The following is a 13,547-nucleotide window of genomic DNA, read 5'->3' on the forward strand; positions in this document are numbered from 1 at the left end:
GAAAATTAATTTGTTAATGTTGCTTATTACAAATGAGAAAATTAATTTATTTCTAGTAATATGTATAATTAAAATTCTTCTGAGGGTTACATTAATGAATTTGTTATTGAAGTTGGGTTTTTGTTTTCAGAATGAGTCATGAGATTTGTAGGGAATTTGACTGACCCACTGAAGAAAGGATGATAGGCAGCATGTGGGGATGGAGAAAGAGAAGCCAAGAGATGAGGAAATGGGTTGTGAGGGGCTTTTAAGCAAGGCTTCTTATGTAATTAACTAACTGCCTGGCACTATGTGAGCAGTAAACACACTCAATGAGTACAAAGGGGTTAATGGCAACTCACCTCAAAGAAACCAGAACAAAATCAACAAAAAATGGAGGAGGAGAACTGAGGAGAGTCACAACACACAAAAGACTCCAAGAAGCCAGTAAAGATGGAAGAGGGGAAGAATCCTTTCTGACTTAAGGCAGCCCTATAATGGAGTTTTCTTGCCAAATTTCTTCAGTGCGGGTTAGCCATTGCCATCCTCCTAGGCCGAGCGAGTGTGACTTGCCCAGGGTCACCCAGTGCATTTCCATGGCTGAGCTGGGATTCAAACTATGGTCTCCAGAGTCCTAGTACAATGCTCAAACTACTATATCACACTGTTGTTCCTCTATCTTGCCATAGCCCTGACTTTTTCATGGTGGAAACAGTTTTTGGTGTCTTCCCTTTATAGTCATTTCTTTTTTTCTCACTTCCTCGTTTTACATTAATGCAGAAAGCCCATTAAGGAGATGAAAAGGGGAATAGTTCTGTAGTGCCTTCTAATTCACAGCACTGGCAGTCCTCTGTCAGGAAGTGCCCAAGCTGCTTTAGTTGCCAACCTGTATAAAATGAATGGAAATTTGTGAAATTAGAAAATAGATATCTGGAGGCAGAGAGGTTTTAGTGTCCTCTAGCACTCAACAGTTGTCATCTGCAGGTTAAAATTGCACTTCCCATTTACAATAAATTTTTGAGTTACAATTAGTGGTTACCAAAACAATCACTTTAGGGTAACTGTAAAAAAAATAATCATGAGGGGGTGTTGTGGGAGATAAAATATCATTAGAATACCAAGGCTATTTTTTAAAAAAACCTTAAACAAAAATTTAATGAACCAGTGGCAAAACCAAGCAAATCTCCAAAAGGAGAGAATTTCACAGGCTGGAGTGCGATCCCAGAAATGTCCCTTGTTATGTCTTGACCAAAGAGCTTGAGGCAGCTCCCCAAATTCCCCAGAGAGCTTGTCCACTAGCCAACTTCAGTATGAAGAATTCTGAGAACTGCAATTCAAAGAAGGAACTTTTCCAAACAGACGAACCATGCACAGCCATCCATGTCAGGAAACAGAGAAGGACGTCTTCATCCAGTCTTGGGGCACAGACAGTCCTAGGTATCTGCACCTGTACCAGTTAATAAAACGGCCATAAAAACCAATTGATGGTGAGACAAACAGTGGAATAAAATATTGGCTTATGATTTTTGGGATACTCATAGCTTGGGTTTAGCATGGTGTTTGCATTGAATTTTCTTTGGTGCAAACAGACCTTACACATAAATGTTTTTTTTGTTTAAAGAGGGCAGAAGGTCTCACTGGATCCTTGCTAATCAAATTAAAGTTGTCACATCTCTTTTACAAGTGGTATTTGTAGCTAGTTACTATAGTTGGCACTTTAAAAAAATGTCTTACCTTGCTCATTATTCAAAAAGAACTTGAAAAGCAAAGTTTTGTTGTTGTCCTTTTAAAATCTAAATACTACAAGCCACTGGCTGGTGGCAGAAACACACCAAAGTAGCGAAGCTTCCGACTTAGTTACTCTACTCCTGTAATCATGCAAAGAACTTTAAAATTCACAATTACACTGCAAAAAGAGTAAAATTATCCCTCATTATGTAAGGTAATTATATTACCTTAATATAATTTAGTTATGTCTTGGTTTCTGAAAAATGAAGGTAATAAAAAGTAATTTATTTGTATCTACACTGTTATATAGTTATCTCTGATTTATTTAGCCCCTTCTGTTTACAGAATTTTGACATCTGAATATACCATATATCTTGCTTTGTGTGGTATCGTGCCCAAAGTTTTCTTTTCAATTTCTTCTCATTTTATTCCCCTCCCTCCCCTCAGGGATTACAAATGACAAGTGTGTATTTCTGAGACTGCTGATACTGACATGCTTACATCTTAATTTAACTATGCTTACTAAAAGCAAATCCTAATTAGAATCTCCAGAGATAGCAACTGGGGCTTTTCATCTATAAAATATGTGTTGGAATGATATTACAAAGCTTGGTCCTATGTCCTTAGCATCTCAGCCTGGTAAAGCATGCAGTTTTGTGGAGTTACTTATTTTCATTCATACCTCCATCTGTAGCCAGGTAAAAATGATGAATACTATATATCCTTTTTCTCCCTTCCGCCAACAGGTTTCTATCTTAGCATCAGAGGAGCAACACACAGTTCAAAAACAAGATTCTGTTCAAGGGTGAGTCAACTTCAAGAATAATTTATTTGTCTTGCAGAAGGAAAAACTACTTAGAGTAAAGGTGGGAATTTTTTTGGCTCTTCAGTTATTTTTTTATTATAACTCCTGCAGTCCTGTACTACTGATTAGGCTGGCAGATGTCTCTGAAGACTCATTGCTTTTCTCTGCTCATTCCACCTTCACCTCCACAGGAGCCAGAATAACTGGCTACAATCCCCTGTGTAGGAAACCTTTGATGAGGATGCTCTTAAAGACATCCTCATTGAGACCAGGTATATAAAAAGAAGGCTATGCCATCCATACAAAACAAGGAGGCAAAGAGACAAATTAAATAACCATCTAAATCCTTTTTAATCCCTTTCACCCCTGTTCTCAACCTAGAGACTTTAGATCATTTAAACTCACCTGGACAAGTTCTCAGTTTCCATGATTTCCAAAAGGAGGGCCCATTTAAGCCCCTTGGTCAGGAAACCAGCCACCAAGGAATAAGAACATCTTGCGACTCTCCTTCCTTCAGGTTTGGGAGGCCTCCATGTTAGGCTAGTGGATATTGTGCATAATAAATTAAGGACACACCACAGACATTCACCAAATTCTAAGGCACTGCTTCTTGCACTGTCCAACATCAAAGACATGGCAGTCCAAGTAGTCATTGTTTTTGTTATTTATGAAGTGCTTCTCCTGAGTACTTCACAACACCTTAAAATATACTTCATGAGTTATCACAGTTATTAGAGAAGCTAATTTCCCTTTGTATTTTCTTCCATTTTACTTTATTTGTAATCATATGGAAACTTTGAGTTTCTTGAGCAAGTTATGTGAGTTCTTTTCATTTGATTGTTTCTCCATAGGTAGAGAACTATTTTTTTGCCTCCCTCAAGGCCATGGTTCCTTTGTGGTTACCTTTCCGGGGCTAGAACAATGCCACTTTTACACATGTTCCCATGCATCCACACACTCGCTCCCTCTTGTTTATGCTATCCTTCTCCTTGGATAGTTCATAGAGCCTCTGTACTATATCTGGATGAGTCTGAGTAGTAAGACTGGTAGCTTATGGCTGTGCCAGGATGGTGAGGCAGAATTTGTGGAAATTTATCCTTCCTCTGGCTAAAAATGGTATGTGAAGCCATTTTCTGAATGTGTGGCTGCATGGAGGACTTCCTGGCTCATAACATGGTGGCTAAAAATTAATTTAAAACATGTTTGCATGTAATATTTAAAACAGAATTCTAACATTGATTTACATTGTAAGTACTGAGTTTCCCAAAAAGAATAATGAGATAAGTAACAAACAGTGCAATGACAAGCATATTAGTCTCTAAATGGAATTAGTGCCTTTATCAGATACATCAAATTAAGGAGAACTTTTCTGTGCAAATGAAGATCATTTCTTAAATATGATTATTTACACTCTATGTATTAAATTATTAAAAGTAGTCTTAACTAGTCTTTCTTGAATTTAAGATATTAGGGTGATATATAAGATGCATAAAAACCAAAATAAGCCACAATATAACACAGTCAAATAACACAAAATAAACCAAGCATGTCTCTTCCTGTGTGCTTGGAAAGGGAGCACCATTTTCCCACTTCCATTAAAGAAAAGTCTCTGAGGCTACATCTGCACTGCAGAAATAATCCAGTTTGAGACCATTCTTTTTTTTATTATATAATCTTTATTGAAATTATTTACAACATAAAAAGGGCAGTACAAAAACATTTCCAAATTCTTATTCCAATATTTCTTACCCCTCCCCTCCCCCACCCCACCCCCTCACTTTCTGTTTCACTTACTGCTTATTTATTAGCTATAAAATCTCTATTTCTCAAAAATCTATCATCCTTACTTCCTTATCTCATCGTCTTTCATTCTATTTTGCTTAAATCCTAAGTTTATACAATAATTAACTCTTTATCCATAATTCTACACAGCAATGGTATCACTTATCTAACATGATTTCCCTTCACTCCTTATTACCTTATTTAACCTTTCCCTTTTGAAACAATTCTCTTATTCTCAACCAAGTTAACTTATCTTCTTCTCGCATTTCATCTTTTAATTTCAAAGTTATGGTATCCATTTCTATGATTTCTAGACACTTTTCTAACCAATCCTCCACTTTCGGTACTTCCTTATTTCTCCAGACTTTGGCAATTGTTATTCTGGCAGCGGTGATTAAATATAATAATGGTTTCAATTTCGATCTTAAATCCTTATTTTCTACTATGTTTAAAAGACAGAGCTCCGGGACCAGAGGGAATTCCAATTGTATAATTATTTCAATTTTCTTGTGTACTTCTCTCCAGAATTTTTTTATCAGAGGACAACTCCACCACATGTGAAAAAAACTTCCTGTAGTTCGTTCACATTTCCAACATTTTCCTTTATCATTTTTATATATTTTCGCTAATCTATTCGGTGTCATATACCATCTGTACATCATTTTGTAAAAAATTTCTTTTAGATCCATACACAATGTAAATTTTAAATCCTGTCCCCAAGCTCTTTTCCACGCCTCGTACTGTATGTTCTTCTCTATATTCTGTGCCCATACAATCATACAATGCTTAATTTGTTCTTGTTCCAATTCAAGCCTCAAAATTAGATTATAGAAATTTGTTATTTTTTTCTTATCCTTATCCATCCATATGACATCCAATTCTGTTTTCTTTAACGTTATACCTGCATTTTTTCTGTCTGCTTTATATTTTTCCGTTAATTGGTCATATAAATACCAATCTATTTTAATTCCCTCTTTTAGCATTTCTTCCCTAGATTTCATTGTAATTTTTCCCTCTATTATCTTTACATAATCTTTATATTTTAGCCAATCTCTTCCCTCAATTCTGCCCTTCTTTAATATTGCTTCGTGAGGAGAAGCCCACTCTGGTAACTTTGTATAATATTTTTCCTTGTATTTTGTCCATACTTTATATAATGCTTTCCTTACAATATGCTCTTTGAATTCCTTGTTTAGTTCTAACTGCCATGGCTCAGTGCTTTGCAATTATGGGAATTGTAGTTTTGTGAGAGATTTAGCCTGATCTTTCAGAGAGCTCTGGTGCCACAACAAACTACAAACCCCAGAATTCCATAGCACCCAGTCATGGCAGTTAAATTGGTGTATTATTGCAGTGCATATGCAGCTTGTATGTTTTTCTTGAGAATGCTCACCTTTTTTTCCTCTTTTCAGACTAATCCCTGAACCAGCCATTATGAAAGAAGCTGCCAATGGCTGTGACCTTCCAAGTGGAAATGGCAAACAAGACAAAAGCAAACAAAGGAGAACCTCCTGTGCCCGACCAGAGAAGGGAACCAAATTTCAGCTCACTGTGTTGCAGGTTTGTACAGCTCAAAGCTGAAGCTAATATATATACATTTCCAGAATGGAGTTCAACAGAAGAATATCAGCATGGAAGAAGGACATAGACTAGCTTGGGCCTTAACAGAACCCATCTTAGAGTTGTTTGCCTAGAATTTTAGGACTGCTACTTTTACAGTTGTATTTGTGATTCAGATTTGGTATTTGTATCATCTGGATACACTCTAATGTCCGCATACATTCTGTAACAATAGTATTCCTGTTCATAGAGATTTCAAAGGTTTGTATGCAACATTCAATCCATAATGCAAGTTGCTCTGAAGGAAGTCAGCAGGATTTCTTCTGCTGAGAGAAGGCTTCTGGTCAGTGAGATTAGGAGGGTTGCATTTTTCAATGCTTTTCCCTTGACCTTTGCCCTCTCCCATACCCACCCAATTTGCACTGAAGGGTGGGGCTGCAGGGAGAGGAGGAATCACTGACAGTTATGCTATTTTATGATCCATTAATGCAGGGGTGTGGACCACAAGTTGCAGGGGTTGCTGGAGCACAAGTTTCATCACTCTTCTCAGCATGGCCAGTGGTAAGGAATGCTGGGTGTTACATTCCATCAACATCACTAGGGCTAGGATTTGCCCTACCTCAGTGGAGTCCAGCCAGAGAGTTAAACTAGTTGAATTCAGTCCTCCTGGATTTTGGACATTGCTGGAGTGTGGGAAAACAGAAGACAAAATTCTGCTTCATGGTTAGCTTTTATTATAAAAGTACCTTTTGTACCTGTGAAGGCAGTGGCACATCCCCTCTGGATAAATTTTGCCAAGAACACCCTATGAGTTAGGTTAACCTAAGCTGGAGTTGACACTGAGCTACATAATAACAAAAAAGCAAAAATAATTCATTCTTTGAAAGACAAAGTGGTTAATTATTGGTGCTTTTAAAGACAAGGTGGTTGATTATTGGTATTTTGAGGCTAGCTGTGATGTCTGCTGTTGGAATCCAATCTTATAAGAATCCACACAGAGCCCAATCTTCATGTAGGAGCAGTAAGTTTATTCATCCTTAGGCTACTGAGCACAGCCAGTCCCAGGAGAGTGAGATGAGGAAGAGAGAACAATCAATCCCTCTCCAACCCTCTTAATAGTGTATATACACTACAGCTGATATCACTAAGGGCTGTGTCTTAAAGGTACCTTACATGTCACTTTAAGGGACTTATCCAGCAGAAGTGATCTTTGTTTAATAAGAAATTGGTGTGGTCTCATGGTGCATTGGCTTTTGTTTTTTCAACTAGGTGTCAACATCAGGCGACAACACTGTGGAATGCCAGCTCGAGACTCACAACAACAAGATGGTCACATTTAAATTTGATGTTGATGGAGATGCTCCAGAAGACATTGCTGACTACATGGCAAGTTTCATAGTCCTGGCTTCCCAGTAGATACTCTATTATTAGTCACATTCATGCTGGTTTCCTGTTTAAACCCTTGAGTTGTTAAGGAGGAGCAGCTACCTTTCCTCTTCTTTGTAGTTTCTCAGTTGGGATAGAAATTCAGGAGCTCGGACCTTACTTTTGCGGTTGACATGTCCTTGTCCTGTACAGATATTTTGACAAAATTCTGGTTAACTTTAAGGCAATCTACTAAAACAAATCAGATTAGGGGTTGTTAGAGGAATCACTGGAAACTAGGCTGCCTCCCAGGCACCCACACCTTTGGAAAAAACAACATGTAAGATCTTAAGATATTTGGAACTATTAATATAAACCCTTTGGGTTAACTCTTTAGAAGTTGTTATTTTACGCTTTCTGCACTTCTGTTACTGTTGTTCTAGGTTAATACAATTCAGAATGGTATCTTAGCCTTAAAAATCAGACTTGTGGGGATTCAAGTTTTGATAATTGATTGAGGAATTGAAATTAATTAAATCAGCAGAAGAGAGATAGTGGCTCAAAACATATGGGCCAGATGTACCAGCTTTGGGCCAATCCATGGATGATGCACACCCCCAGATTGGGCCGAAGCTGCACCGTGGCTGCCTAAGGCGGACCAGGGCTGCCAGCAAAAGGAGTGCAAAAAAAGCCAACCCCAGGACCATAGCGTCTGGTTGCCACAGTCCCGCACCAAATAGGTAGCAACTAGGGTTGGAGCAGCCAGTCTGTTTGACCTCAATGGGAACTATAGACACATACAGTGGAATCTTGCCATAGGCGGGCGCGCCATACGCCGCCTTGAGCGTATGCGCTCAAGCTGCGGGGCGGAAGGGGTGGCACGTCCCATTCAGTTGAATGGGCACGCGCGCCCGTTGCACCCCGCGCACCTCTGCGCCGCCGTGCACGAGCCCCATTGTTTACAATGGGGCTCGAGCATAGGCGGAAATCGCCATACGAGGCGGGATCCGGAACGGATCCCCCGCGTATGACGAGGTTCCACTGTATTATTTAGAATCTGTATTCCAGCCTATTCTATGCCAATTTATCTTGAAGTTAGCACTCTTCACCTGTGGGACATAACTTCATAGTAACCGCCCATAGGATTTCATCTGTATGTTCATAGTGCATAGAATATTGCATCAAGCATATTGATTTCCCATCAGAACATAGCATTCGGGAATTGTTGTGTATGCTGTGTATTAATGCTGAAATATGAGCATAATGCTTCTTGCATGCTTGGGATGTGTGTACTTTAACAAGGAATATTTGATCATAATTTTGTGAATAGCTTTAGAGCCCTTGGTTTATTTGAAACTAAATAACTACAGATTGATAGTTCCCTTGGATTAGAGCCCTATGTAAGACTAAAATGTTAGTATATATATTTTGAAAAGAATGCTTTAATATAATAACATAACTTTAGGATCAATATGTTATTTCTCTGTTACCTTGTAATCTAGTATAGTCATAGGAGTTTAAGAACAGTATGTTCCTTCTTTATTACTTGTGTAATCTTGAGATTATTTATTACTGTGTGAGCACTGACTGGATTTCAATAACTTGCCTATACAGGCATTTTCTTCCTGCAAAACTATATTACTTTTTGATAACCTAAAAATTTCCCTAATTGTACAAAGATGTGATTGAACAATTATATATTCTGAATCATGAATGAATGTGGTATTTTCACAAAGGAAGGAAATCAAGTGTTGTTTTTAAAGTGTTTTTCCTATGTTTCCCATGTTTTCGCCTATTTGAGTTTAATTTTATTTTGATGATGCTTTGTAATTATTGTTAAGTTCTTCAGATTGTAGATATGATTTGGTGTGAGTATCTCAGTAATGTATGTGAGTTCGGTGAATCATTTTTTCATGATCTTTTTGTTAACATTTGATAAGGTAAGTTGGGCATGATGAGAGAAATGGGTTTTTAAAAAGACCTGCATCTACAATTTCAGTCCTATTTTTCTACCTTTCTGCTTACTAGGTTGAAGACGACTTTGTGTTGGAAACTGAAAAAGAGAAATTTGTTGATGAATTGAGGGCTATTGTTTCCCAGGCCCAGGATATCATCCGTAGTGTTCCTATTGAAGATAGATCCTCTGGCTTAGAATCGGTTCCTTCAGATCCAGCCAATACCCAAGTAAGTTCTATTTGTTTAGTAAAGCCAGTTTTCTGGGAAAGTGTGTGCTTGTCTTGGGAAATTCCCTTTTTATATTTATCTATTCATTTTTAATTCAGACAGGATCTTCTGAACAAGTTCAGATAAACCCAGCATCTACTCAAACTGGCAGTAAGTAACTATTTTAAAATTTAACATTGAAGGACAAAACAAAGTCCCCCAAAAAAACTATCCTCCTTTAGAGGTGAAAGTGATGGAAGTAGATTTGGCAAGGACTAAAACAAGGTGTTTTGGCTTTTTTTGTCAATTATATTGACTTTTGTCCTTTAAATCCCTACATGGTAATTACTTTTCCAAGTGGAATATTTTGTATGCATTTTTTGCATCATATGCTTGACTCTGCAAAGGTCCTGATAATTATGATGGAGGACTCTGAAGATTTGAGTGGCTCCATCCTATACTGGAAGCTGTGATCATCAGTGAAGAGCTCTTAATGGATATTGCCAATAGGTGTTACCAACTCTGGGGTTGGTCTGGTATAGTGAACTGAGCAAAAGAGGAGCTCTCTGTTTTATCTTTAGAACCCAGATTCTTTCATTCCAGATGGTAGTGGCCTGAGATTTATCCTGAAGGATTTGAACTTGCCATCCAGACTTCTTTACTTGTCATCAGTGGTGTGGTATCAAGTAGTGATATGTCTCCTCAGTTCACAGGTGTCCCTGTGTCGAACCACAAAAAATAACCCAGATGGTGGAAACATGGTGTTATCAGTTGTAAAATGGTGCATGTATATTTAAATGGCTGAGTTTCCATGCAATAAATGCAAAAGTAGTTTTAAGAGAGGACAGATTCCTTATTGACTGAGTTTTCTCCAAACAGAAAGTGAAATTGGAATGTGATCTACAAATTGTATTCCTGTATGTGATGCAAAACCACCAGATACCATGATATACTACTTTTCCATTTTATTTTACTAAGTCTTTGATTTCTAATACTGGGTGATTTTTATTTCTTAACAGAGGAATACCAGTCTTAATTTCCTTCCTTTTTCAAATTAGATACCCATCTGCTATTTATATTTCTAACAATTTCTACCAGCCCCAATAAACAAGTGTTGATGTCTCTAGAAGGATGGAATTCTTCAGACCTTGGTCAAGATCCAAGGAACCCTCTGATTAATTATTTGCACTTATTTAAGGAGCGTTTGAAAGTATTTCTGAAACTGGAGAAAACTGTTCTGCTTTCCCTTTAGTGAATGAAAAACCAGTTATGTAATGTACCATATATAATAAAATAGATTTCTCTTCCACACATATGACACCAGTTCTGAAAATTTATGGGGCTTTCAAAAGCAGATTGTGGTAACAACAAACACTAAAAATGTTAAAAATTTCACTGAATATGCTTAAACCATGGGTGAGTTCTTTGGAACCAAGCTCTGCAATGTAGCGGAAAGCTAGAGAGTAGTCAGGTATATGGTATTCCTGATATGCTGAGCATTTTTATATCTGTTCATTTGGTCTGTAAGCTGCAAGAAATCTTCTATTTATTGCCAAGAGTCCCCCTTTCCATTTTTTCTTTTGGTCTTGTTATATGTAGTTGCTTTTGTATTGTAAGGTATAAGCAAACTGAACTCTGTATGACAGAAACAAAGGTAGGTAATGCCCCTCATGTATAAATCAGAGAGCCTTCTCTTCTTGACCAAAAGAGAAACATCGGATTATCTAAAAACTGAATGATGGTCCTGTTTTTTAATGGAAATGTTTACCTGCCTTGTCTTGCTAGATGATTTGGGTTTCATCTCACACAACCTAGAATCATGGGTTGGTTTCTAGTACATTGGCACTGCTCTTGGCTGTTTCAGCTGAAGAGAGAGAAAAAGTATGACACTGGAATATTCCTGCTGAAGCAGGAAAAATGTGGCATATGGCAGTCTGCACCTAGAGTGCCAAAACCTGCCTAATCCTAACTTTAAGGAAGAAAAATGTGAGGCAAGCTGTATAGCACAGGATAGATGGTGGAGGCACAGGATAGAGGGTGGAGGCACAGCCAAGCAGGCGTGTATTTTCAGCTTCCCTTAGGCAAGAAAAAAAATACACAGAACTGAAACACAGCAAAATCAGAATGCTTTCACTATCAGCATTAATACTATAAACATACTTTCCTCTATTTGTGCATCAGTCCACCTGTTGCATAAAAATAGAGAAAGTGGGGCAGTGTGAGCCAATGTGTTGCATGTGATCTTGGTGGGTACTTTTAGACAGAAAAGGGCTTTTTTCTTAAAGAGGAAATGCATTTTTTTGTCAAGCTCCATGAATCAACATGATATGTGTTGTCGAAGAACAGGTCTACTTGCGTGATAGTCCCCCCCCTCCACCACCCCAAATAGTCAGGAGGATTTTCCCCTTCCCTTTACAGATGTTTTGGTAGGGTCACCACATGCTGTTTTAAGAATATGCATTAAAGTCAACCAGGAGTGAAAAGTCAAATGGAGCGAGAACCTGTCCTTCACACAGTGACTCCATTACAGAGTTAAAGAGTGACTTTAGCATTACCTGGTGCAGATTTACTTAGAAGTAGTGTTCAGGAAGACTTAATTTCTGTTTTCTAAATATGTGGGGATTGCAACTTTAGTAGATTAAGGCCAACACCAGGATTCTGACTGCTGGACTGCACTTCTTCTTCTAAGATTACTCCCTGCAGCAGTACTGCTCTTTCTATAATGGTGTTTATGTATAATTTCCTTCCCCCCCCCCCTTTTTTTTTTTTTTTTTGGTACACATTTCAGAGATAGTAGAGAAGTGATTATCTCTTATGACAGTTATTCCTCTCTCTTCCTCTTCTTCCCTCCCTCCCCTCCACCTCCCTCTCTCTTTTTTGCTGTCTTTCTCTCCAGGTGACTCTGCTCCCCAGTCATCCCCTGTTGGCCGCTGGAGATTTTGCATCAATCAGACAATAAGGAACAGAGACTCCCAGCCACCTTATACTCTTTTACAGTCAACAACAGCTGTCCCAGGATGCCAGATGACAGGTAATCATGTGATGGTTTAGAAAACATGGCTCATTTCTGACTGGTTGTTGGAGCAGGGTATTATTTGGGCAGTTTCAGTTAGAACTTAAAAATCTCTCCCCCTCCTTGCAGGTTAGAATTCAAAAAAGTAACTTGGATAAACTTTTGGTTTAGAATTGTAGCTTGCACTGATTTTAAGCTCTTTATAAAAAAGAGTTAGAACAGCTTTGATTTTCTAGAGTGGAGTATTACAGTATTTTTTTTAAAATGCTGTTGAACAGAACACCCTCCACCCCCAACTTTCTATAGTTATTTTCCCAGTGAAGGCAAGTATTCCTTCTCTGTTCTTTGTGACAGCCACTCCCTTTTGATGACTGACTTCTAATTTATACGCTAGTGAATTACTCCACCAAAAAGGCTGAATTCAACCTTGGTAAGGTTGACTTCCATTCTTCAGTGGAATGGGTTTTGTATCTTCAGTGGACTGGGTATGTTTAACCTGAAGATGAGAAAGTTAATAGGTGACATAATAACCTTGTTTAAATATTTGAAAGGATGTCATATTGAGGAGGGAGCAAGCATGTTTTCTGCTGCTCCAGATAATAGAACATGGAGCAATGGATGCATACTACAGGAAAAGAGATTCCACTTCCACGTTAGGAAGAATTTCCTGACAGTAACAGGTGTTTGACAGTGAAACAGTGACTCTCCCTTGGCAAAGTCTCCTTTGGAGGTTTTCAAACAGAAGGCTATCTGTTGGGTGTGCTTTGATTTATTCCTGCATGGCAGAGGGTTGGACTGGATGAATTGGACTTGAGGTGTCTTCCAATTCTGCGATTCTTTACCTCCACCTCAAATTGCTTTCAAATGAAGGTGATTGTTGAGTTTGCTAGGGAGTGTAAAATGTTTACATGTCTGCCATTTCATTTGCATCCCAATTGCAGAAACTGACATTCCAGTTTTGCACTGGAACTAACAAAAAACAATCAAAACACACAACACACAAGTGCAACTAGTTTGCACTTTCTTTAAACTTGTTTTAAGTTTTACTACGAATCATACATTCTCTTAAAGCAGTCCACCACACACCATTCAAACACTGCAACAAAGTCCAGGTATTTTAAATATAGAAATGCAAGTCACCGACAAACCTGG

At 38.2% G+C, this 13,547-nt stretch overlaps 1 protein-coding gene across 6 annotated transcripts in view; it reads left to right on the forward strand.

Annotated features, from left to right (window-relative positions):
• Positions 1–13,547, forward strand: part of LOC149322921 (serine/threonine-protein kinase WNK3-like) — a 136,313-nt gene that overhangs the window by 97,393 nt on the left and 25,373 nt on the right. For all 6 annotated transcript variants that reach the window (XM_089484767.1, XM_089484761.1, XM_089484788.1 and 3 more), the window contains 6 exons: positions 2,454–2,512; positions 5,707–5,854; positions 7,124–7,240; positions 9,248–9,403; positions 9,502–9,553; positions 12,279–12,413. In XM_089484767.1, coding sequence (XP_089340893.1) covers positions 2,454–2,512; positions 5,707–5,854; positions 7,124–7,240; positions 9,248–9,403; positions 9,502–9,553; positions 12,279–12,413 — 667 coding nt within the window. The remainder of the gene's footprint in view (positions 1–2,453; positions 2,513–5,706; positions 5,855–7,123; positions 7,241–9,247; positions 9,404–9,501; positions 9,554–12,278; positions 12,414–13,547) is intronic.

This window comes from Sceloporus occidentalis, unplaced genomic scaffold (assembly GCF_023333645.1).
Source record: "Sceloporus occidentalis isolate IW3139 unplaced genomic scaffold, rSceOcc1.0.p SCAF_1, whole genome shotgun sequence".
In the NCBI taxonomy this organism is placed as follows: Eukaryota; Metazoa; Chordata; class Lepidosauria; order Squamata; family Phrynosomatidae; genus Sceloporus; species Sceloporus occidentalis.